The sequence below is a fragment of the Leptonychotes weddellii genome, chromosome 1 (genome assembly GCF_054177405.1).
Source record: "Leptonychotes weddellii isolate Sample4059 chromosome 1, ASM5417740v2, whole genome shotgun sequence".
Classification (NCBI taxonomy): Eukaryota; Metazoa; Chordata; class Mammalia; order Carnivora; family Phocidae; genus Leptonychotes; species Leptonychotes weddellii.
Window position 1 is genome coordinate 99040582 of NC_138369.1, and position 27430 is coordinate 99068011.

The window sequence follows — 27430 nt, forward strand, 5'->3', positions numbered from 1 at the left end:
CCAGAACACTTTCATCACCCCCAAAAAGAAGCCCTGTACCCATTAGCAGTTACTCCTAGTTCCCCCCTTCCCCCACAACCATTAATCTACTTTGTTTTCATAGATTTGCCAGTTCTGGACATTTCTGGCTCTCTTTTATCCATTTCTGCACTCTCTTCACCAGCTTACCCCACCCCTACCCTTTAATGTTAACAACAGCTACCATTGGGTAAGTTTCTCTCTGGGCCAGGCACTGTGCCAGGCCCTTTCTGTATAGTATTTCTTTTAATCCTTAAAACAACCTGTAAGATAGGTATTAGTATCCCTTTTTTCAGAAAAAGAAACTGAGGCTTAAAGCGTTTCTTTATTTTGCATCCGTAAGCATCAGAGTCAAGATGTTAACTTGGGTCTTCTTGACCCCAAATCCCCTGAACACCCTGCCTCCTTTCTGGTCATACCTGTGTCCGATTCTCCCAATCCTAAGTCCACCCCGACATGGGAAATTGAGGACATCAGCTTCCTGGAAGTTGATGGAGTTTGGGCTGTTTCATAACCATGCAGTGGGTGTTTTGAACTGTTGTGTTCTCACTGTGATACTGAATGACAGTGGTTTTAGAGACTTCTAAAATGTCACCTGCTAGAAAGATTCCCAGACAACACTTCCCTGTGTTAAAAAGTAGTCTCTGTGGCTAGTAATGTGAGAACCAGAAAGAGCTCAAGATGCTCCCAGCAGGGGCGCCTGGGTGGCTCAGTCAGTTAGGCGTCTGCCTTCAGCTCAGGTCATGATCCCAGGGTCCTAGGATCAAGCCCAAGCCCCACGTTGGCCCATGCTCAGTAGGGAGTCCATTTCTCTTTCTGCCCCTCCTCCCACTCGTGCGCACACGTGTTCTCTCTCAAATAAATGAATAAAATCTTAAAAAAAAACACACACACACACAAAAAAACAAGATGCTCCCAGCAGTTCCTGTTTGGGATATGCCACTCATAGGGGAGGAAAACTTTAGTTTCCCAATGTATCCCCTCAGGGTTTATATTGAAACACTTCCACTACGTAGTCATCTTTGTGGATTGCACCTGGGGCCCTGTTACCTTCATCAGAGGTCCCCCATTCAGCCAGTAATTGGCTACTAAACCTCAACCCCAGGTGTCAGATACCTTCGCTCTGGTCCTTAACAATTAAGAGTATTCAGGGACTGTTAGGGACTCTGCACAATAGCACTTGTGTCCACCTGCTCCTGTTTATATCGCCTCCCTATTGCGTGAGGAGAAGGAATACAGTCAATATGCAAAGCCATCCTCAGGATGGACTAATTGTAAACAAAGATCTCTATCCTCTGGACTGGCATCCCCACACTTTTAATATTGGGCAGTTCTCTGAAATAGATGTCAGAAGACCCTGGGCCCTCCAGTCATTCCCCTTAGGTGCCCGTCCTGGACTTCGGGTCTCCAAGGCCAGCTGTCTCGTGAGTACTGATGCTGAGCAAGCCGAACCCAGGCCTCAGTACTGCCCAACAGCCCAGCCTGACATCTAGCCCAGAGGACTTGCTTAGGCAGATCAGTGCAAGGATGCAAAGATAAGAGATTTCAACAGCATTTCAGGAAATCTTTCTGGACTGATTAGTGTAAGTGTCTGAAATGGAAAACATCAGAAATACAAACGGGAAAGAAAACATCCAAAAAAGTATCCATTCAGTGATACAATGGAAAGATACCAGGTTATTTAACCTCTGTTTCCACTAATAATTGAAAAGCTCTTCCGAGGGGATAAAGTAAGAGGCAAAAACTTGAAAAAACCTGCACAGTGTATTTATGCACTTGACATCCAAAAGTGTACAATTTATCTTATAGAATGATGTTTTCATATTTTGATATTGTGGCAAACCCATGGTTGTTTCAATAGGAAAATAACTAGTATCAGTATACTTGGGTTTTCTTTTGGGTATTTTTTTGTTTTTAAGAAAATTCACACAGTTTGCCTGATGAACAAATAAGTTCTGTACTTCTGGTTCCCAGAGTTTAAAAGCCTCCAACTCCTCCGCACTGGAATGCTGCCTATAAACCTTAGAGTAAAGCTGTCTTCCTTAAGAGCTGAGGAGAGAAATAAGAGTGACTTCTATTTTCCTAAAGGAAGAGTGCATTTCCACAGGGAGCTCCAGAATCCCAGTTGCATTCCCTGGTGGATGCTGTTAATGGTGATGATGCCGATATCACTAGGCAATAGATTGCACTGAAGCGAGGGGTTCATTAAATGCTTCAAAACAGGCATCCTGGCAAGGCCTTGGCAAGGCCAGGCAGCTGCAGATGAAATCCTCCTGGATCCAGAGTCTGGCCATCCGCATGGAACAGATGTGTACTCAGTTAGAGAAGAACCCACTCTGTGTTCCATCTAGCTACTTGATCTGTTCAATTGCTTAAAGCCAGAGTTCTCAAAGTATCTGAACCAGCAGCATCAGCAGCATCTGGGAACTTGTGAAAAAATGCGTTTTCTCAGCTGCACCCCAGACCTTCTGAATGAGAAAAATAGTGTCTTTACAAGCCCTCCAGGTGATTCTCATGCATAATCAAGTTTGAGAACTACCAGATTCAAGAAATTTGTGACAGAGGGCCACTTTGTACGTGTGTCCGCCTCTGCAGTTCTCCACGTGGCATACTGGTGTTCCAGCAATCTCCTGGCATCCTGAGTTTCTTTACGGGCCATGGGGTACCAGGGTATTCATCAGCTTCTGGAATAATGCAGCCCCCCCCCACCCCCGTTCTTAGGAAGTTTTTCCTCAGCGGTGATTCCCATGCACCCTGAAGTGTGAGAAGCCCTGACCAGGCAGCAGTTGAGCAGTGCAGAAAGGAAGATGCCAGAAGGGGGATCTTCCAGGATTAGAAGTGAACTGAGTACTGAGAAGGTTAGCATTATAAAACAGGCACATCCAGGGGCACCTGGGTGGCTCAGTGGCTTAAGTGTCTGCCTTCGGTTCAGGTCGTGATCTCAGGGTCCTGGGATCGAGCCCCGAATTGGGCTCTCTGCTCAGCAAGGAGTCTGCTTCTCTCTATCCCTCTGCCCCTCCTCCCCATTCGTGTGCTCTCTTTCCCTCTCCCTCTCTCTCTCTCAAATAAATAAAATCTTAAAAAAAACAAGCACATCCAATAATAAAAGGTTATTTCTGTTCCCTTGGTGAACAAGTAAATGTAAGAAACAAGTGGAACTGGGGTGGAGGGGAAGATCAATCCAGGGAAAAGATGGAAGACAGAAAATTTGGGGGAAACCGTTTTCTTTCTCCCAGGCCCACAACTGAATCCCGGCCTGGCCAGATTATTGCTGCTCCCCAGCTCACATCTGCCTTTATTCCTACAGACTGCTGTGCCATTCCCATCAGTCGGGTCCTCTGATTTTCTAGACCAAACCTCTTTAAACGTCTTCCTCCTTTGGGGAGTTTAAGGAACACCGCCCTTTTTATCAGACAGGCCCTTTCCGGCTACGTGGGTTTCATCATCTGTGCAGGAGTCAGAAGGAAGCAGCTGTTTGCAGCGTCCTGAGTGCCAGCTGGGTTGAGGTCTAGGATGTTATTTCCCAAAGCGTGTTCCTGAGAGGCCTGGTGGCCCCACAGCTACCCCCACAAAAAATACAGTGTGTCACATAAATTTTAGAAATGCACAAGATACCCCCAGTCTTCCATTTACAAATTTATGTGCAGGTTAGCATGTGAAAGACAAGGTGGCCCCCGCTTCAGAGGCCGGAGACACAGGCAGGGCCAGAGGTGGGGACTTCGGAATGGTATCCATGTGTAAGGGACAGGCACTGCCCTGTCCTGAAGAAAGTGTGCAAAGGACTTGGGGACATACCACGTTTGGAGAGGGCCAGTACCCACGCACGCAGAACATTTTGCTTTTTCTTTCTTTTACCCAACAGCCCTCTCTGTTCTTATCAAGCTTGGGGAATGGCAGTTGAGCAGTGCCACGGTGGGAAGGGCTGAGCATCGGTGTTTGGGGGCTGGAAGCGCTCAGTGGTCTGTGTTCTGAGATCGTGGCTCAGGTGGTGCCCTCAGAAGCCATTGTGAGTCTTATCTTCCCCGGGCACAGGGGCTGGCAGTAGGGAATTCGGCGACAGGCGAGGACAAAAACTCACTGCCTGTGGCTGGACAATGGTGAATTTCTGAGCACATTTTTACTCTCCTCTTGGTCTTGAATAGGCTTTCTGTCTCACAGTGATGAGCCACTATTCCTCAGCTGCCCATTTGCTTTTTGCAAGCAGTTATCCATTTTCCATGTTTTCCTTTTGTTTTAAGAGGGTAGTTCCCAAGGCCATTTTAGGAATGGACGTGGCTCCACATGCCAGAAGCCCAGCCAACAGTGTAGTTTTGAGTCTGCCTCTTCCTTTTCCTGGACACTTCCCTGTTCCTCACACTGGGGTACATTTGGTCTTCGGGAGGTTGGAGGACATAATTGCCCTGCAGGTATAATTCCTTAAAGAACAAAAGAATTTTGAAACTACCCCCCCCCCCACACACACACATACACGTGGGCAACTGAAAGGAAAATAATTCCAATTGTTGAATTTAAAGAGAAAAACTGTTTCACTAGTCAGTTGAATTATAGTTAGTTGAAATGTTAGGCGTTTGTTCCAAAAGGAAGATTAAGCAGTGGTATCAAGGAGAGTGGCTCTGATGAGAAGGTATTTGTTTTGTAAATATTTGCGTCTATGATTGGGCCTTGGTGTGTATGTTTTCTCCTTTTCTGAAGCACATCACACCCATTTCTGGAAAGAAGTAGATCCATAACTCGTAAGTCCCACATCATATCTCCAACATGGCACCCACCATTATTTGCCTGGACACCTCACTCATCAGTGTGGAAGGGCAGAAAGATCCGGCACCAGAAGGATGGCCTTAAATCCTAGGTCTTCTGTCTAACAGGAGGGTAACCTTCCTTCACCCTCCAGTCCCTCATCTTCAAAGCAGGAACTGTTGGAGGATTAACCATAATAGCTACCATTTATCACACATTTACATTACCACCACCACTGCTGCTAAGCAATTTCCATAAATTTCCTCATTTTCCTCCCAACATCCCGTGAGATCTTTTACCTCTGGACTAGGAAGGGCTTTCCAAGCACAATGCCTTCAATGACACTTCAAAGAAAGCAATCTATTGACTTAACTACATTAACACTTAGATTTAAACTCAAAAAAGGACTAATATGCTTAATATAAAAATTTCAAAACTTAGATCTTTATAGAAAAATAAACAAAGCTAGAAGTAATTCAGAGAAAAGCAAGTACAGTAACTAAAAAAAATCTAAATGTTTTCACTGCTAATCCAAGAAATTAACATAAAAGAATACCACTTTTTGCCTATCAAATAAAAATAACAGCATTTTTTTTTTTCAGTGAAAATAACTCAGTGTTAGCCAGGATGTAGTGAAAGCCACACCCTTTTACGTTGCTGGTGGGCATGTAAATTGGAACAGCTTTTCTCTAGAGCAATGTGACAAAATGTGTCAAGAGCTTCAACAAATGTTCACACTCAGTTGATCTGGTAATTCCACATCCAGGAACTTTTCCTGAGGAAATAATCAGACACATGGGCAGGGATTTATGTAAAAATGCTAACTTCTGTGTTACTTTTCATTGGATACAACCCAAATGACTAACAATAGAAGGTAGCTCCATAGGATAGAATGATATACAACCATTAAAAATTGCGTTTTAAAGAATATTAAATGATATGAGGGAATTTTCAGAATGAATAAACAATATGATCCCAGTTTTATAAAAAGGAAAAAATAAGCTAAAAAGCTAAAAAGAGCTATCCCCAAAAACCCAAAATGTTAGCAGTGATCTGTATCTAAGGGGTGGGATTATGGGTGATATATATATTATTTACACTTTTCTTGATTTGTTCAGTGGGATCCAGAGAGAGAGAGAGAAGGGAAGTGTGAGAGAGTGTGTATTATAAAACAGTCCTCTTCAACTGGTCATGAAATATCCAAGTATGGAGAATTGTAATTAATGTCAATAGAAATATTTTTAAGGCCTTCTCCAGTATCGATAACTCTAGTGGACCAAGTAAATCAGGAAAGATAGACATGGAATCAAGGGTGCGTTCACACATTCACCCCTGGGATAGGTATTTTCTTCAAATAAAACCTCTGCCCGGCTAATGTTGGGCACCAGCATGTTGTTGAACTTTAGTCATTAACATTCATATTACCTGCTGATTTTGTTTTTGGATATTCAATTTCACTCAACAGTTTTCTGACTGTAAAGATTATTGGGTGAAAATCTCTTTTGTATTTTATATGAATTAAGAATTAGGTTCACTAACTACACTAAATCTGCCCAGCAGATATTGGGATTTTGAAACGAACTTATGAAGATGACAAATGATATCAAATGGTTCTGTTTTGGCAGAACCATCACAAATACCAGCCTGCATATTTGGGAGGATGGGTCGCTTTAATTAAATAAATTTAATAAAACTAAAAGGCGTCTTGCTCTCCTTTATAACCTTACGGTTACTTTGTTGTGCTCGGCCCGCGACAATGTATCAGCATCGCATCTGTAGCTGTATGAGGCAGTCTTCTACTGCGGGGGGCCTTACGCCCGCACACATACACTATAGCTCTTGGGCATGACACAGCTCCAGTTGGGACATGCAGAAATGGATGGCTATCCAAATAAATAGATACAGGTATAATCCGTAAGTGTGAGAGTCGAAAGGATGCTATGGTTGCCAAAAATTGAAAAATGTTAGGGAAAAGGAGAACCATCAGATGAGGGGTCCTTGAACTAGAAGTTCGCAAACCTATCAAAACTAAAAATCTGCTGCTGGAGCCTGGAGTGTGTATTTTACACTTGATCTTAGCCAGAGACCAAGAAGCTATGGGAATGTGTGTTTTAAAGGCTGCGGGAAATTGGGAAATTCTGACGCGAACTGTGGAAGCTGGCAGCTGAGAATCACTGTCTCAGCAGCACTGTGCTCTCATGTATTTTATTCTGCTCTGTTGAATGTGGGGCCCCCCAGCCCCCTGGCTGCGGAGCTCATGAAATGCAGCTAGTGTGACCTAGGAATTGAACTTTTAATTAATTAATTTTTCATCTAAATGTAAATAGCCACGTGTGGTTGATAACCACCATGTTAGAGCAGCCTTAACCTGTAGTAAACCACCTTCACTTGGGGGTGAAAAGAGACCCTTCCGGCAGGTTGTGCGTCTCGTCACTGACACAGTGATGCTCGGATGGTAGCTCAGAGCTTTCACGTGTAACTTCTGGGTCCTGGGCAGCAGCTGTGGCTCCAGAACCTCCTACGGGGAGAATCAAGGGCCATCTTGCCTTCCGTAGCCATGCTCAATCCTGTGAGCTGCTTTTGGTAATAAAATTCGCTTATTGTCTTCAGCCCCCACTCAGAACATCCGAAGGTGCTTTTCCCATCCTTCATCATCCCACAGAACAGATAACCAAGCTCTCATTCTCACCCCAGGATTTCTCACTCACTATGTTTGTTTTTGTAGTTGTTTTATTTTTAACTAAGGAGACCATCTCCAATCTTCTCCCCTGTTGTTTAAAGGGTATAAAAGTTCAGCATGGTGAGTTTTTATGGGACTTTTATGGGAAGCCAAATGTTGTAAACATATCCAAATTATCACAGTAGTATAGTTTCCCACATCCTTTTGCTACGCACACCGACCCTGACTTCCCTTCAAAATATGAAACAGATGGGCCCAGTTAGAATTCTCCAGCTATTCCAGGCCCTGTGTTAGGGTTCTGAACTGGTGAGATCAGGAGAACTCTTGAACCAAGACTGTAAGCTAAGTGCAGTCAGGGGCTGCGATGATCCAGCCTGGGCTGGGTTCCACATTGTAATGTGGTGGCACCTGCCATCTCCTAGAGGCTTGGTACATATTGGCTGAATGAATTAATATTCTTGCAATAGAGAAAGTGGGCCAAAGAGACGATATGCAGAAGAGAGAAGACAAGATCCTGGGAAAGGCCACATTTGGGATAAAAGTGATTTGATTTGGGACAAAGTGCTTGCCCTCCACGACTTTACTCTTACCTGCTGTCAAATCTAGCAGGTAAGAAGAAGAAAGATTGCAGCACCCAATAATCTAGTTATCTTCCGGTGACCACCATTTAATACCACCATGGTGATTTCCTAGACCCGTGATCGTGAAAGGCTCTGAAGAACTGAAATTGCTTGCGGAGGTGAAACCAGGGAAGATTGGGTGAATTTCAGCTCTTCATAATTCCCATGCTCTTGTGCTGTGGTCTATTGGTGTTTCCTCTGAGGTTGCAGTTCTAAGAAACTTAGCAGTTAGACAGGCTATGGCTGTGATGGATCTGCCCGCTTATCAGCATTTTTTATTTTCCTGAAATTTTAGGCACAGAAAAATGAGAGAGAATCTATCCGACAGAAGTTGGCACTTGGAAGTTTCTTTGATGATGGCCCAGGAATTTATACCAGCTGTAGCAAAAGTGGGAAGCCAAGCCTTTCCTCTCGGTGAGTGTTCTTTTGAGTTGATTTTCTGATATGTCCCTAATGGATTTTGTCATCTGACTATACGTTTAATAAAAGATACCTTTTAAGCCCTTGAGTATTTTTCCCCATAATACTACCACTTTATTTGGATTCTAGACAGCCCCCTCCCCACCTGTTGGGTTTGTTTTTTGCTTTTTAGTTTTCGCCTAGCCACTTGAGGTCATATTTCTATATTTCATTTTTTTTTTCCTAAGCACAATTCTGATTTTGCACTTTGATGGGGGAATCAAGCCACACTCTTAATCAAGCCAACTGATGCTTAGAGAAGTGTGGCAGACCACCAGAATTCCCATTAAGCAGTCCCAAAGCATCCAGCATCCCCCCCGCCAGCCCCTGATGCATTTGATTGCAATGAATACTGGTAACTGAGAAATACAATTCCCACTTTGATCATTCGATGTTTATTACAGTACTTAACCTGTCCTCCAGGCATTTTTCCTTAATCTTAATTTTTTTCAGGATATCATTGCTCATTTATTATAATTTATTTCAGGATACCATTGGTCATTTGCATAGCTTTTAATTCCAGTTAAAACATATTAAAAAACATATTAAAATTATAATTTTACCTAGAAAACAGGGCTGTAGACTAGAGCTTCCCAAACTCTAATATGCATATGAATCACTCCCTGTATAAATACTGGCTATATTTACCATGTTAAGCCAGGTGTGGGAGACACATGATAGCGTTCATGCATTTATTCAACCAACAGATTACCACTCTCTCCTTACTGTGATGCCCAGAATTAGACGCTTTAACGTCTATTTAAATCTATTCTGTCTGGCTTTCAGTAAGCCTTGTATTTCAGTCTCATCCTTAGAGACTCATCTGAATCAGCAAAAATCAGAAAGCACACACACGCTCTCATATATGCACATGTAGGAGTCACCGCTGCGGGTTCATACGTGGAGACAGGAGTTGCAGAATCACGGCATCTCATCCTCGGCTGGGTGCTGGTTGGGTCTCCTAGAATTCCCTCACTTTTCTCACGTGTCATTCCAGAGCTGGAAGGCCAGCCTTCCCTTTGCTGGAAAGCACCTCTTTCCCCTCCCAGTAGGGTGTGGCAGGAGGAGCTCTCGCCTGGGGACCGGGAGACTGAGGATTAGTCCTAGTCAGTTTCTGATTTTGAGACTTTAACAATTTCGTTGTACCATGCCTCAGTTTCTTTGTTTTTTGTAAAATGAGATTTGACCATATAGATCTCTACTGCTTTTCTCTAATATTCCCCAAAGCCCCAAAAAGTTTTCTTCTAGAAGCCCCATCTCTCTGCTCAGCGAAGTCACATTCATCTGGCCCAAATGGGAGGTTTTGTTTTTAAAATCAAAGTTACACACACACATACACACACACGTGCATATAAGGCTCTGAAAATAGCATTAACAATAACTACGAGATGTATAATAACAACACAGATACAGTCCCCTGTCCCATCTGTCTCTATCTTGTCCCACTCTCCAGAAACAATAATTTTTAACTCTTAACACTAACTTTTAACTCCTTTTTAATAAAAGGTAATTTACCTATATATCTCTAAGTAAAATGCCTATTTTCCTAGTCTTTACTTTAAATAACCATCTACTGACTACCAACTATAGAAAATGACGATTCACATCTTTTGCAGCCTTCCCACAGACATGTCAATATAACTCCCCATATTCTCCCTTTATAATTATTTCATAATCTGGGGTCAAATAACGTTCATTGTTTACATTATTAAGATCATTGATTATTTACACTGAACCATGTAGTAAGCTGTGATTACTTGAGAAGCATCACTGTTTGTCTTGAAATGAGAACTGCCCCATTTTTTTCCCTTTTCCAGTCCATGGTTTTGACTGCTGTATTATCTTCCACTGTGTGAGTCTATCACACTTCATTCAGCCACTCTTCTGACTATAGGCACTGAGTTGTTTCGGGGGTTTTGCTCTTGTAAACAGCACTGCTTGTAAACACTCTTGAACATGTCTCCTGCTGCCCATGTGCAAGAGCTTCTCTTTGGTGCACACCTAGAAACAGAATTACTAGGAAAATACGTGAATGTTCACCTTCAGAAGATAATGCCAGAAGTGTTCTCCAGAGTGGTTGCAGCAAGTTACACTGCTCCAGCAAGGTTGCAGAGATCCTGTGGATCCATAGTCTTTCTCACACAATATTGCTCATCCCTTTTATGTTTGTGTTAATTCAGTGGGTATTAAATAGTATTTCATTGTGTTTATTAGCCATCTTTGCTTTCCCTTCTGTGAAATGTCAGTTTGGGTCTTACGTCCAAATTTCTGTTGTATTCTTTATGCTTTTTAAAATTGTTTTATCAATGTTCTTTTGTCATGATACTCATCCTTAATATGTTGTATGTATTGCAAATATCTTTTCCCAGGTTGTAGCCTGTCTTTTCACTTCCTCACTGTGTCTTTTATGACCAGTGTTCTTTTTATCAAATTTTCATAGTCCATGTTTTCTGTGTCTTGTACAAAAAATCTTCTACCCCAGGGTCCAAAAGACATTAACCTAGATTTCCTACCAAGAGTTGAAAGTGATTTTTTAAAGTCTGTAATCAATCAGGAGTTGGTTTCTTGATATGGCTATGGAGGAGATGTCTAATTTCATCTTTTTCCATTCACATAACCATCTTTTCCATCCTGTTTATTAAACAATCTCTCTTTTACTCACTGATCTGACAGACCACTTCTGTATATACTATACATTAATGGGAATACATTCTGTTTCATTGGTTAGTGTTTCTATCCCGGCACCAATACCATACAGTCTTAATTACTGTAGCCTCAAAATAAGTCCTAATATCTGGACAGGCACGCAAGTCCCTCTCCTCTTTTTCTTCAGAAGTATGCTACCGGTTCTTGCTTTTGTATTCTTCCATATCACCTTTAAATCATCTAATCAAGTGCAGCAAAATACTCTCTTGGGATTTTGACTAGAATTGTATTGAATCTATAGATCAATTCAGGGAAGAATGCCTTTTCACAATATTGTATCTCCCTACCATCAACATGGCCTTTGTCTCCTTTATTTAGATCTTATTGAGTATCTCTTAATAAGGTTTGTAATTTCTCATTTACAGGTATTGTACATCCTTTATTGTATTTATTTCTAGATACTTGGCATTCTGCTATTATTTTAAGTTCTCTTTGATAATGCATTCTCGTTGCTTTGCTGCTGGTGAGCAGAAATGCAGCTTAGTTTTTATACTAGCCTTAAATTCATCCACTTCGTTATATTGTTCCTACTATTTGTCTGCCCTCCTGTTACTTCTAATAAAGTTGTCTGTAGATTCTTCGGGTTTTTTAAATACTGTCATCTGAAAAACAGCAGCTTTATTTATTGCTTTCCAATCCTCACGCCTCTGGTTTTTTTCTTTTATTGCATGGGTAGCGCCCTAATATATTAAGGATTAAAAATGGTAGTAGTTGGAATCTTTAGCTCATTTCTCATATTAAATGAATACTTCTAGTGTTTCCTCATTTAGGATGATGTTAATTTTAGGTTTTCTTTAATGTCTCTCTTTATATGAGTTAATTATATTCCCTTATATTCATAATTTGTAAAGAATTTTTATCATGACTAGGCGTATAACTATTACATGCTTTTTCTGCATCTGTTGAGATCATTATAGGATTACCTCTGTTAATCTATTAATGAATTACTGTATAGATTTTTAAAATATTGAACAATCCTTGCATACCTAGTATAAAGCAAAAATGGTTGGATTTCTTTTTCAGACACTATTGAATTTTATTAATAATATTTTGTTTAGGATTACTACACTTATATTCATGAGTGACATGGGTCTGCTATATTCTTTTCTTATGGTATTTTTTTCTTGTTTTTGTATCAGGGCAAGGCTGGCTTAAAAATTAGTTGGCTACAAATAATACATTATATGTTAAAAAGAAAAAAAAAGAAGATAGTAGGAAGGGAAAATTGAAGAGGGGGAAATCGGAGGGGGGGATGAGCCATGAGAGACTATGGACTCTGAGAAACAAACTGAGGGTTCTAGAGGGGAGGGGGGTGGGGGATGGGTTAGCCTGGTGGTGGGTATTAAGGAGGGCATGTATTGAATGGAGCACTGGGTGTTATATGCAAACAATGAATCATGGAACACTACATCAAAAGCTGATGATGTAATGTGTGGTGATTAACATAACATAATAAAATAAAATTTTAAAAAATTAGTTGGTTACATTATTACATAATGTCTAAGAAAAGTCTGCATAATATTAGAATATGCTATTTCTCACCTGTATAACTCTCATGCCTGGTATTTACTTTGTGTGTTTGCTTTAACTGCTTCCAGTTTTTAGATGGTGTTAAGATTGTACATGCTTCTTATTTCTTCTTAAGTCAGTTCTGGTGGGTTGTATTTTTCTAAAAATTTGTCCCACTTTGTTTAAGTTTTCAAAAATTTTTGAAATGATGCTTTCTCATTTTACAGTAGGTATTGATTATAGGTAAATTGTTTAAAATGTTTTCTTCTGATTTCTACATTGTCCATGATGTTTTCTGAGTTTATTTTTGTTTGTTTTGATTTCTGCCCATCAACAATTAAGTGTAAAATGCTAAATACTGTAAGTGAACTCTATGGTTGGGGCTTGGTGACATACATTGTTTCCTCCGAGGGACCTTCCCTGACCTCCCAATTAAAAAGTGAACACCCAACATACCTATCACTTTCTCTCCTCTTACCCTGCTTATCCTCTTACCCTAATTTGCTTTCCTTTGGGGTCCTTATCACTACCTAATATTGTATTACATAGATATTTTTTCTTCTTTTGATTCATTCTTTGTCTTTGTCTAAAACTGAAATATGGGCTCCAAGAGAGCAGGTCTATTTTGTTCTCCACCATAACTATTGACTAAATAGTGCCTAATACAGGGATGCCTGGGTGACTCAGTTGGTTAAGCGACTGACTCTTGATTTCGGCCCAGGTCCTGATCTCAGGGTCCTGGATTCTAGCCCTGTGTCGGGCTCCATGCTTGGTGGGGAGTCTGCTTGAGGATTCTCTCTCTCTCCCTTTCCCCTCTCCCCCCTCCCCCTGCTCACACGCTCTCTCTCTCTCTCAAATAAATAAATCTTTAAAAAAAATAAAAATAATTAGTACCTAATACATAGTCCCTGAAGATTTGTTGAATTTTGTTGAATTAAGGAATTGTGAACTTCCCCTTAGAATGGTCAAATAAAAATGCAACTATTTCATTAGGGTGCCTCCAAATAAAAGTATGTAAAGCTCTTTTCTTTTTTTTTTTTTTTTAAAGATTTTATTTGTTTATTTGATAGAGAGATAGCGAGAGCAGGAACACGAACGAGCAGGGGGAGTGGGAGAGGGAGAAGCAGGCTTCCCACTGAGCAGGGAGCCCGATGCGGGGCTCGATCCCAGGACCCCGGGATCATGACCTGAGCCGAAGGCAGACGCTTAACGACTGAGCCACCCAGGCGCCCCTGTACAGCTCTTTTCTTTTGGACTCTAAGTTGCCACCGAGAACTCTCCAACCTCATCCTGAGGGGTTTTAAGCCTGGCTGCCAGTATTTTAAGGCTCTAGCAGGGGAATGGTTGAAGGTTCGTCATGTACAGTGTTATTGAATTCCTTTGATGTCAGTAAAGGCCCTCCGTTTGATACTTCAGCTGTGCTGAGTGTGCCCCCTTTCAGAGCTCCCCTGGTTCAACCTCTCGAGATAGTAAACTTCCTCGTTCTCCCAGGCCACAGCGGACAGGGCAAATAGAGGGTCTGGATAGTCCTTTCGGTTGCTCGGTGAGTCTTCTTGGTGTGCAGGGCCAGCGCACTCCCCGGGCTGCAGTGTACCTGAGCGTGTCTGGGCCTCAGCAGTGCTTATGTATGTACTTCCTTGCCCAGCCATCCTGCAAGCACCCAGCAAATTGAAATCTTAAGTCAAATACCTCTCACCCATCTGCATTTTATCTTCCAACATTTTTTCACACCCTCTCATGTGCTATTGTCTCCTTTCCCACTTTCTTTGTCCCTAGAGGTTTATGCCTTCTTTCTTCCTTTAGTATTATTTTACCAGGATTTCAGAAGAGAGACTAGACAAATACCTGTGTTCAAAATGCCATGTTGAACTAGAAGTCTCTTGAAAGTTTGGGCCAGATGGCTTCCTGGAGGATGGTTTTCATTATTTCTAATAGCAGAAGTATCTTCTCAAATAAAATCCTGTGCAGAAACCCTGTGTGTAAAACCAAGCTGTCCTCCTGTGGTTTGGGAAGACAGAAGAAGAGGGTCTGGGATACCCCTGCCCTGAAAATGCCTCCCTGTCATTTCCCCTCAGTGCCCCTCCCCAGGCCTCCACCGGAGGGCCTCTCTCCAGCACTCCCTACACGCCCCCAAAGCCTACCCGAAACTCTCCAGGCAGAGCCAAATTTGAAAATCACTGAGTCATCTACCCCCGGTGTAGACACAGCTATTGAAACACATATGGATCTCACAGTAGCTCATAACAAGCTCCGCTTGTTGACTCGCCATAAGGAAGATTATTTATATCCTGTTTTTTCAGATGTTTTCATCTCCACATTCTGGGATGAGATCATCCTCGGTGAGAACACGGTGACTTTTTGGATACCCTTTAGGATGATGGCTAATGATGAGACTTAATGTTTCTAAGAAATATCACTTTATCCCTGTAAATGGAAAGTCTGCAAAGACTGACTGTCATTTCCCCTTGTCAGTGATAATGTAAGAGAAAAGCCTCAGGAAATGTTCAGTTGCGATTGGGTAACCCACATTCGCCATCCCTATTAGAATTAATTTTTTTCTAATGTATTACAATCCCTGAAATTCTTCACTGAGCCGGAAATACCTCACCTCTTACTTACAAAAGCACTTGAGGGACATTAGAACTTGGAAGTCCATTAATATGGTGCTCCAGAATGCACGAGAGTACATGTGCTGAATTATTAAATCATCAGAACCAGGTAAATCTTTTTTGACTGTATGACTCCAAAGAGCTCAGTGCTCAATTTTTAAATGAGGCCGAGGACTTAAAATTAATTGGCCAAGCAATGGATTCTGAGGTGCTGAGCTTACTTTTAAGATGAGACGTCCCCAAGTAAGTGGGACCTTTGGCAAAATCATGGAGTTCTATTTATGTATTTTAAAGAAGGTGCATTCACCTGTAAAAATTATCCTCATACACACTGTGTGAGAAATTGTGAAGTAAGCTGAGGGTCTTCTGGGAAGACATGTATGAGCTGTTCCTGTGAGTGTAAGGGCCTCCAAGTTGCCCTTTGGGTTTCAGCCCCACTGAATTTTTCTAATTGGTGCTATCTCCCAAAGCACTTCTTAAAAGAGTGACAAGCTGTTAAATGTAAGCGAGGCTTATAATAATCCCATAAAGACATTTCATGCCTAATACTGCAACAAAAGAAATTTTGATATTGCTTCATAACTCAACTAATTAAATTTGACTTACACTGAAATACAGCAAATATAGGAGGCGCCATTTCTTCTTCAGAACATGCTAATCCACACATAATCAGCCTTTTCGAACTGAGACCATAGGACCTTTGTTATTTTTCCCTGTTTAGAAATGTTTCGGCGAAAGCTTTAAGAAAGCTTAAAAGGAAAGGAGAAAAGTGAATTACCTACTCTACTTTTGAAATAGGTTTCTAAGAAATATTCAGTGTAGTCACGTTCTTGAAAAAAAAAATACTCCTTTTCTCTTAATACTAGTATCATACTTTCCTATAAACTATTTTTTTCATTGACGAAATTAATCTTGAATCACCGTAATATTTTGGGACTCTGAGTTGGTACAGCTCGGTGTTATTAAAGGCCTGGGGCCGGCTTGACTGCTGTGGGAGCACAGACAGAGCGGTCATTGTAACAGACAGCGGGGAGACCTTTCATTTTTCAGACATTACACCCTGATCTGATGTTGTGGAAAACGTCTGTGGCCTTCTCCATTCTCCTCGCCCCAGACTAACCATAAAATAAGCCTGACTCTTCCCTCTCTTCTTACCTTACCCCAAGATAGATTTTTATTTACATACATATACATATAAATATAAATACCATCTTTTTCATGAAGTATACAGCGGGAAGGTGGCACCTGGAAGAGGCTATACCCTTCTCTCTAAACACTGTAAATATTATGAGAAACAAATTCCCCAGAGAGCTTTTGAGCAGCTGGTTGAATAATGATTACTGTTTACGCATCTCAACCATTCCAACATCGCCAACATCCCCGAATCAGAACCCATTTCTTTGTTATTCTTACAGGTTTCTTGGTGAATGGCTGAGACCAGACCAATCATAGATACCTACCCCCTTCTCTTGGGTTTGGGCTGGGATGGAGGCTGGGGAGGCACCCAACCCAGGGAGTTGTATCAACTGGACAGATAACAGTGATGGAGAGAACCTTTAAAGAAATTGGATTCACGGGAGCTTTGACTATGAGGAATTGGGAATCTGCATATACATAGCCACAGAATCCCAAGTTGAACCAGCATCGTTTTGCCAGGAAAGTAAATCATCCTTTTGTCTCCAACAGTAATAATTTTTGCATTATTTCCTGGAGAAAGAAGCAGCGTAGTCCTACATACCCAGCATGGGTGAGGAAAGAGGTAATCCCATTTCAACGCAATGAAATTTGCTTTCCATGGCATCTCTCTTGAAGTAATAGGTACATACTGTAGCAACCTATTTATAACATGCAACGTATCTTTTAAACTTCGTATTAATCTCCTACACATGTACCAATAATTTGCTTAGGAAACCCTTCGTGTAAGTAATTCCAAGATACATGTCATTGTAAATGGTAGTTTACAAATTATTTTTTTATGCTGTTTGAAAAATAATTAGGTAATCTATAGGAAACCTGTCATTTTTTTATGTCCTCCTCCAAGGATTACCTCTACTATTCTAAAATAGCACACAATTTTAAAAGTAAAGCAAGATTTGAAGTGGCTCTTTTGAGGAGTCATAAGATTAAAATGGCAAAACAAATTTAATTATATAAGCAATTCTTCTCTCTCACAAACCTGAAAGAAAAGCAAAATGGTATTTGTGAAATTTTCTTTGTCTAATAAATGGCCTCACTTCACAATAATGCCAATGACCCCAGTTTAATTAGGTGCAATTAGTTTTGTGCAAGCGAAAGTTGACATCTTGCTAGAGGCAAAGCCAGCTGTACTGTACCCTGTCTCACGAATTTTTTTGTTATCGCCAATGAGAATTCAGTTGTCGGAACTGTTGCAAAAGGGTGGGAGGCAGGGAGGAAAAGGCCACAGGGCTCCATTTTATGTTTAAAAATGGCTCCGGTGGACAGCTAAATGTTTAAGTAAAAGAGCTTCTAGGAGTGATTTTTCATTGGCGCATCATCTCTGACAAGTGATTCTGCTGTTCGCACTCCCTTTGGACACTGTTCCCATACATGTGTCTGGACACATGCAGCCCAGATGAAGACTGCGTTCCTTTGAGAGTTCACAAAAGCATTCACTGCTACGAGAAAACACTCCCAACTGACTGCAAGTGGGCTGTGTCATCTGGAGGTTTAACACAGTCCTTTTGTTCAATCTTGGAAAATTTCCGTGCCCCTCACATTGCTCTCGTCCACATTATCACATGCTTTGAAAACCCCTTGCCACCACCATTCCACATGCCTCCTTAACACTTAGGGTTTTTATTTTAGTGATTGAAAGAAGCCTTCTAGACTTATTTGGATATATACTTTTATCACCTGTGTCTTGTACATATTAAAAAAAAAGTAATATATGTTGGTTAAGATAGTCTGAAACCCTCTTCATGTTCAGAATCCAACTCTCCATTTAACCACTTTGCCTCCGAGTTGTCAGTCTTCGCTTTTCCCCACAGTGTCCCGCTCTGTGCCATCGGGAGATGCTGTGCATCACCTTCCAAGCCACCGGCCTTGTTCTGCAGGTTTGGATGCTGGAGCTTTGTTGTTCTTATCAGAAGGCATGAAAGCTGAACTACCAGATCCCACCTCTTCATGAGTGGTCCTTAACTGGTTTGTTGGCTGAGGGGGTGACAGCTCAGTGAAAGTCATGCCACCAGCCGCTGGAGTGGCTGAGATTGTGAGACACCTGTCTTTAAAGATGGCAAAATATGAACAACCACGCTTCTTAGAATCAATGAAATTCAGTAGATCTACATTCTTTTGAATGACTGTGTATAATTCAAATGACCACAAATTAAATCATGAAAAAGAATGTCTTTGGGGGGGCGCCTGGGTGGCTCAGTCGGTTAAACGGCTGCCTTCGGCTCAGGTCATGACCCCAGGGTCCTGGGATCGAGCCCCGCATCGGGCTCCCTGCTCAGCGGGGAGCCTGCTTCTCCCTCTCCTGCTCCCCCTGCTCGCTCTCTCTGTGTCAAATAAATAAATAATTTTAAAAATCTTAAAAAAAAAAAAAAAGAATGTCTTTGGGATAAAGCTTACTCTGCAACCAAGCCTAAGTGATCGCCCAGCTTTTTTAAAACATGAATATAAAAAGTGGTGAAAACAGGATTCAGTGTACAAGAGAGTAAAAGAATTTGCACTTGAGATTGTCATCAAATCCAGTCATACCGCTCAAAACCATGCACAGGCACTGACTCTCCAACTGCCATATCTTTACCCCCGACACATGAACATTATCATTGGTCGGGAAGCAACAAGCATTTCTTCATCTCCAGCAGCTGAAATTCATCTGTATTTATTTGTAACAGGTCAGAAAAATACAAGTTTAAACTCTGTCTGGGCTGAGAGGAGTAAATAAGCAGGCTGGCTTTAAAAGCACAGACATTTAAATGTGTATCAATTACTTCCGAGTCTACGATCTACTGCAGATCTGAGCGGGGAGAATGGGATTGAGACTGGGCCTGGAAGGGATGTCAACATTTGATAAAAGAGTCCATCTCCAGAAATGTTTGCTTAAAAGAACACGGTTCTTGCTGCCCTCCAAGAGGATCTGCTGTCCCAAGCCCCTTGCCAAAACCAAAAGGCCAGCCTGACTCCTGTGTGAGTCATGTTCCCTGCATAGCCACCATCTGAGTCAGACACACAACCATCCTCTTCCAGCTGTCAAACATTTCATCCTACTCACCTTTTCTCCAACACACAAGTGCTAATCAACTCACCCATTTTCCCTCCTTTTCCTTTTTTAATTCCTGCTAAATGCCCACACATGACAACTCAGAGGAGATCAAAGGAGAGAAATTCAAAGTCAACTGAATTTCTTCCACCAAAAAAGATCTAGGTATATTTCCTGCCATTTTTTCTATGCATAATATATCTTCACATTTTTGTTTACAAAATTGGAATCGTAGTTTACCTACTGTTTTATAGCCTGATTTTTCTTCACTTAACAGTGTATCAGGAACATTTGCCCATGTTCATAACTGCTCTTCTATCATATGTATTTTTACTAGCTGCATAATGGCCATTATATATTTCACCAAATAAACTTAATCAATCTCTTATTGTTAGCCATTGCAATTGTTTCCAGTTTTTTGTTTTGTTTTTGTTTTTTTGCTTTCTTTTTTCATCTTTTCTTTTCTTCCATTCATGAATTTATTCTGTCCTCTTAAAGTGCCCTGGCCTCTCAAAACAGATTCTTCTAGAGTAAAATACCATCTTTGTGACCTGTGCAATTTAACCTCTGAATCCTAGTTTTCTCATATGGAAAATGAGGCTCATAATACTTTAGTGTATCTAAGGGGTAGAGGTAATATATATATGAAGTGCCTTAACACATAGTAGATGACCCAAAATGGTAACTCTTGGGGTGCCTGGGTGGCTCAGTCAGTGAAGCGTGTGACTCTTGATTTCGACTCAGGTCATGATCTCAAGGTCGTGAGATCAAGCCCTACGTCGGGCTCTGCACTAGGCGTGGAACCTACTTAGGATTTTCTCTCTTCCTCTTCCTCTCTAAAAAAAAAAAAAAAAAAAAAGTAACTTTTTATTTCAGAATGTAAATTGCTTAGAAATCATTTGGTTTTGATTAAGATGAAAGTAGACCACATTTGGTACCTAAGAGAGATAACTGTTTTATTCCATCGTCATTCCAATATCACAAGAAGCCTCATTCTGGTCTTCAATTCGTGATAGAAAATATTTCAGGTGAAATGCATTTTTTTCAACATTAAGATCTTATAATTCCAAATTTAATTACATGTAAGTGGTCATTAGTGAAGAAACTGGACACTGATGTGAAATTAGAACCAACAGCTGTCTGGGGAATGCAAGTATTTATAGCTCTTGGGAGAATCAGCTGAGGATACAGGGGCTGTGATGCTTCACCAAAGAAAAGCTGATGAATGCCTCTTCCCCTTTTCTATCAGTTTCTTACGTGCTGAGAAGATTCTGTGGCTGTGTGGTGTTGGATGCCCTCCAGCCATCATGCGAACATGTACAGATGGAAGGTCCAGAACTAGCCTTAGAAAAGGAAGCAGAACAAGAAATTATGTGCAGGATTAGGAGAAAAAAAAAAACCTAGAGAGGGCCACTCACACCCCAGCCACCTTTGGAGCTGCCTTCCTCAGCTTTCGCAGAGGAAGCCGAATGCCTGAGTCCTGTAAGATGTGGGGTCAGGATGGGACATAAAGAGACATGGTGTCCCCTCTTGTCCCCAATCCTCTCTGCGGCATGGAATTTGGAGCTACCATGAACTTCTCTGGGCATGTGCATGCCAGAGGGTGGGCTTTCCCATCTCTCCTGCCTTTATCTCCCCCGCCCCCCGCCCTGCTCCGATTTCCCAAGACCTTTCTTCTGCAGTTCCCTGCTCAGTCACCCTTCTTGGTTAACACCTTATTTACTAATGGATGTCCAGGTCATAAAAGTATTCTTTTCTCATATAGGGAGTATAGGGATGGATGGATAGATAGATAGTATCTACTCGTGTTTTTCGAGTTCTCTTCCAATGCTCTATGTAGTCCACATTTCTATTTGTACATTATGATTTAATGATCCAAGCACTTGGTACCCATTAAAAAACCGGATTTCTGTTCGTGGTTCAACTACTAACTATGCATCCACTTAACAGAGGGGTCATGAACTATAAATGCCTTCAGGGGTCAGCAAGAAACATACATGAGTGAAGAAGCCCAGATACAAGGCAATAGGGAGTAGCAGGGACTGTAACAAATTAGAAACTGTTATGCCCTGGCCAAAACGGACAGCAGCTATTCAGCACCAGCCTGTTGGTGCCGTGGAGTTTGCAGAGAAGGTATTCCCTGATCCTCAAATGAATGAGTGAATGAGTGAACAGTTAAACATCCCTTCTCTAGTATAAAAATCATTTATATTTTGTGTGTGTCTGTGATGATATATGCTGGACCAGCAATATTCACACCTGTTACATAAATACCAGTCTTTTCTAAAAGTCCAATAAATGATCATCCCATGCATTACACACCGCTTAGCAAAAGAAATGAACACAGTCCCACAAAATAAGAAATAGCATTTTAGAATAGTATTTCCACAATAACAAATATTGGGTAGCAGAAGAGGAGGGGGGGGTCAGGGTTTGGGGATGGGAAAAGTCTTTTATCAAAGGAGTAGCAACACCTCATTTTAACCCACCTCAGCACACTCTGCAGGGACCCATCACACATTCAGGACATCGGGAGCTCACCCAAACCACAATTGTTCTCACATTCTTTCTTCACAACACATCCTTAGAAAGATGAAATGCGTTTACAGCTACCCTTAGGTAATTACAACCCACATTTTATATTCCTTCTCCTTTGAAGGTTTCATGAAACAAAAAAAGATATATTATAAAAATATGGGTGATTATTGTGCATAAAGTCTTTGAATAATGCATCAAAGATCCATTAAAATACATGGAAATAACATATTTTAATGGCCCAGCCACAAACTAGTTGGGGATATCGAGCAACAAATGATAGAGCGGGGCCAGTGGCTCTCACAGCCACTCTGGTTGTGGATAGAAAATGAGCAAGGCATGTTTGAAACCATAAGCATATGGGTAGTTCCTTCTCGGTCCGCTTCTTGAGGAAAACCAAACAATTACCTTAGAAGTATAAGCAACTGCAGGAGGTATAAGCCCCCTAAGATTATATTAGCAGACACACGGGCGAGAGCTAATAAACCCAGACCTGAGGTTAAGTGTAGTATGGGGGGAAGGGCCCTGGATTCAAAAGCCAGAGGTTCAGCCTGAAGTCTCTTCTTTGTGACCTTGTACCAGTTATCTGTCACCACAATGATGATGTATAATCCAAAAACACCCGTATCAGCGGCATACAATAATAAACATTGATTTCTGTTTAGGAGCCTCTAGGTTGGCCGAGCAGTTCTACTATCAGAGATGGGCTCCTGTGGGCTTACTCGCGTCTGCAGTCCGCTGCAAGTGGGTCAGGTGCCTCTACTGCCCTTGGCCGAGCTCTCTCGGGCATTCGGGGCTTCAGTGGGGACAACTGCTGATGGAGCTCAGTGCTAGGAAGTCACTCATCTGCCAGCAGGCGAGCCTGGACTTGTCCTGAGGGGGAGACTTGGCACCGGAACACTGGTACTTCGTGTGCATCCTGTTGGCAAGACATGTCAGAAGCCAGCCCGGGGGGAGGGAAATAGACTCCAGTCCTTGAGGGGAGAAGCTGCAAGGTCACATTATAAAGGGGGCAGGTGCAGGGAGGGGAGAATCGGGACCATTTTTATAAATCAGGCTGTTATAGGTCTGGGGAACTTTTTTGACGTCTCTGAGTAACTAGCTCTTACCTTGCCTGTTACCCACAGGTGGTTTTACAGCCCAACAAGGGAATATGAGCGAACATCATTTTAAACTCAAATTCAGTGCAACAGTTCAAGTGAAGTTAACTAAGGGATGGTGTAGGGGGTAAAAACCACAGAATCTTAAACGTTTCTGTGTAGACACCGGTGGTCTAAGCTGGTGCTGGGACACTGCTATTTCTAAAATCAGAAAACACCAAGTAGCTCTGGGGTTCAGACCCGGCCTCACAACAGCCCAGTCCCAGTCACCTCAAACCACGGCCAAGGACAAAGGCCAGATTCACAGTGGCTACCGCCCTACTAGGAATCACAGCAGACTTTAGGATCATCAATCTCCTCCGGGAATAAACTGGTCTTGCCCTTGTATTTTGAAAAAAATATCTATATACCAGATTATATTATCACTTGGCTAGGTTTTTGAGATACCGTCCTCGGTAGTTCAAAACCTTTCACCTCTGCCATCCTCTTGGCGTTGTGCGTATTTTAATAATATCCCCAGCAATGGTAGTTGGAAGTCAGCACAGGCGTTTTACAAAAAAAGGTCTTCCTCGCCCTAAAAGCCAGCAGATGTTTGTGCTGAATGCCCTCCCGACTAAATGCCTTCCTGCTGCTGGCGAGCAGGCACTGTCACTAAGAAAGCCCCTTCCACTCACGCTGAGATGCCCAGAAGACACAGTCTTTGTGTCTTCATATTTCTGAGCGTTGTCCAGCCAGAACACCCTCTGTTCAGGTCCCGGGGCTCCCTGTCAGTAACTCCGGGCTGCAGTGTGCTTTTTCACTGCCTCGCGGTTCATAAGGGGAAGAGGTTTCCGGGATGACCAGGACACAGACCTTCCAGCTCTAATATCGACAGGCAAGGCAGATGGCAGGCAGCCTTTTGCGTGCAACACGCTGCTAAATGCTGCTCGAAACATCAAGCAACCTTGACTTGGATACCTTAAATCATATCGCTAATTAAAAGATGAGGATCATGTTTCGTTTTCACCTCTGATGTTGCTTGAGAGATCCAGGCAAATTAGACCCCTGGCAGCATGGATCTGGCAAGACTGTGTAGCCTGGGTCTAAGTGAGGCCGGGCGCACCGCAGTGTGCGGGACCGAGGCCAGGCGCACCGCAGTGTGCGGGACCGAGGCCGGGAACTCCAGGTTGCAGGAATGAGCCTCAGAGCAGCCGTGCTTCCCCCCAGGGTGGGGAGGGGGGGAGGCAGAACAGGGGTTATCATTGCTTGACCCTGTGACACAGAGGCCTTCGAGAGCACCAGGTGGCCCCACTCACCCCCCAGCCGGACTGCGATTGAGTTTCCCCAAAGCCGTCTTCATCTTAAAACCTGCTTAAAGGCTAAAGGCAAACAAATCCTTCTTGAAACCTGAGTCCATTTTAAGATGTCTTTACTAAAATCCCCTCTGAACCATTAGCTGTTATGTCATATAATTTCCTTTTCCTGAGAGTAACATTCTTGGTGATTACTGCTGTAAGGAATTGTAAGTCTCACCCCGTAAGAAGCTCTGTTCAGTTTCCCACGGTGATAATGTGGTACTAAGGCGATTTTCTGAATTTCTACCTGAGGTGTTTTTTCATTTCATTCTGACTACTAAATCTTTCCCCTTTTTTTTTTTTTCCTTTGCCTTTCCTGAGTTAGAAATGCTGTATGGTTTGGTTGATTGAGGTCTGCATTGATCCTTAGCACAAAGGTCAGTTGGGGGCAGAATGACAGAATTTATGATCAGACTTTCTTCAGAATGAAAATATATATCCCCGGATGTTTTAAACCTTATTTTGTAATGGTATCATGGGTTATTGTATTTTTTATAATCTGTGCACCCAGTGGCCAGACACTTCTTCTCAAGACTTTAGCAGTTCAGTAAATAGAAAATGTTACATATTCCTAGATTCAAATTAAGTTTAATTTAAAATGCCTTTTTAATTTTAAAATATGCTTTTAATGTGTTTTGTTTAATTTGCAGTTTTACTTCCCACTATTTCCTAATCCATATATCTTGAGTTTTAAATTAAAAATGGGTTGATTGGAGGGGGTGGTTGACAAACTACAGATAATTAATTTTAAAACTTAATTATGTGGGATCATAGGGTAACCTGAACATATTAGATTTCTCCAGGGGAAAAAAAAAACTCCAATGGAAGAAAATTAAAAGGCAATAAATTCCAGCTCAGTAGAAGCCCAAACTGCCGAATAGTTTAAGACAGCTTGAGAACACTGTCAGAGCTACTCAAGGCCAGGCGAGGTCTTCAAGTAAGTGACTTTAGAGGTCCCTTTACAAAGCCGCATCACCTTTAAAATTCTGTATTCCTTTGGGCTTTCAGAAAGTAGAAAAATGAGGACTATGAATATGTGCAGAATACTTACCCTTGGCCTAGCGCTGAACTAATTTCATCCTTCCAACAAAACATGGAATTATTCACCCCATTTTACTGATAAGGAAACTGAGGTTCATAGAGGTTAAGTAATGGGCCCAGAGAAAGAAGTGAGGATTCAGAACCTAAGTCCGACGGACTCCAAGCATCCTGAGCTGACCACAGCAGAACGTGTGCCTTCCAGGCCTGGCGAGGGCCTGGCTCCTTGTCTGCTCAGGGGAAGGTTGCCTTTCCTTACTGGATTTTCAGTAATTCCAGAAGTTACCGATAGGTGGCAGTACATACACGTAACAGTGACGGTGCCTGTATTAAATCGGTAGATTTTCTTTTCCCAGGTTCCCTATCGTTGTCAAAGAATCACTTTACGTGAGTCATCTGAACAGTTTATACAAAGCATCCCTGCCCATTGGAATAAAAAAAGATACTAATGTCAGCTATCAGACGAGTTGCTCTTTGCATTCCTCCCTGTGACAGTAATAATGCCAGAGCAGTTCACTGTTGGCTTCCTAAACCTGGCTTAGACAAGTCTCCTTATGATCCCTCGCTGCTGAGGAGCTTCCTTTGCCTTTTCTTCTACCCTGACACACAGAGTGGGACTACCAGGGATGCTTGGAAAATTACTTCTTTGAAAACTCTTCATAGCCAAACAGTATTGAAATGTGTTCAATTTCAAAAAAAGGTTAGGACAGAAGTTGTATCTGTGGTCCGCCCTCATGTGGAACAGACACACCGCTGGGTGACCGTCTGTGGTCACCTCTGCAGCAGCCTCGCTCGTGGAGCGACAGGATTCACCACAGACATAATGAGCTCCGGAGAAGTCTCCACCTCGGAGGCTCTTGTGCTCCAGGCACTCTGCTGGGTTGCAAGGTTGGGCCCTTCTGACTGGGTTCAGGGTTTCCTTAAGTTTCTCTACGGTGAACCTGTGGTGTATTTTTTTAATGACATAAATGAGCTCCCTTCGATGGCTTTTGGCAGCTTACTCAAAGCATAGTTTCCCTTCAGACAGCCCTATTCTGTCTATTTGGGGGAGGGAAAAAAGGAGTCTTTCTTCAGAGAGCAGTGGCCCTGGGAGGCTGGCTCTGGTGCACTTCTTTGAATTGTCCCCATGGGACAGGACACTAGATGACAGCAGGCTGAGGAGCCCATTCATCTTTATCAACAGGAATGTAAACTCAGTGACTCCACACGTTTTTATTATGCACCCACCATGTGTTTGGTATTGTGCCGGGGGCTATTATATGTGGCCTTAAATTATCTTTCACATAACATGAAATTGGTGTGAAAAAAAATAATATTAGCAAAAGTTATCGTTTATCAACTTACGAACTCATTAAGTTATCATCATTGTCCTTTAGTAAAAGTTCTCATGTGTAAGTTGGGAGTGATACTGGTCACCCACTTCTCCACGCGAAGAACACCTAAACCTGCTTTCTGTTACCAAAGCCAGACAGTTGTAACGCGTACCCCCAGATAACAAATAGCTGAGCAGGATTGGTGTCCTGTCTGCTTCCACGCAGGCTGCAGAGTGGGATGAACCTGCAGATATGCTTCGTCAACGACAGCGGCAGTGATAAGGACAGCGATGCTGATGACAGTAAGACTGAAACCAGCTTGGACACCCCCTTGTCTCCCATGGTGAGTCCAAAGCCACCAAAGCTCTGTGTGTGTGCTTTCCTGGTCACCTAGCTTCTTTTTTGTTGCTGTTAGTCAGGAAAAAAACATGGCAGAGATTAAAAAAGGAACGTCTCGTGCCATTTCTTGACATAGCATGCTCCTAAAATTTGGCAATGAAGAATCAAAGCTGTGATACAACAAGGAGACATAAGCTCTGTTAAAGTT

The 27430-nt window shown here is 42.1% G+C and overlaps 1 protein-coding gene across 3 annotated transcripts in view; it reads left to right on the plus strand.

Moving 5' to 3' along the window:
* Window positions 1-27430, plus strand: part of LOC102729222 (schwannomin-interacting protein 1) — a 52797-nt gene that overhangs the window by 15784 nt on the left and 9583 nt on the right. For 2 of the 3 annotated variants that reach the window (XM_081828704.1, XM_081828696.1), the window contains 2 exons: window positions 8351-8469; window positions 27109-27226. In XM_081828704.1, coding sequence (XP_081684830.1) covers window positions 8351-8469; window positions 27109-27226 — 237 coding nt within the window. Of the gene's footprint in view, window positions 1-8350; window positions 8474-27108; window positions 27227-27430 lie in introns of all 3 variants that reach the window. The other variant, XM_081828710.1, reaches the window with a different exon arrangement.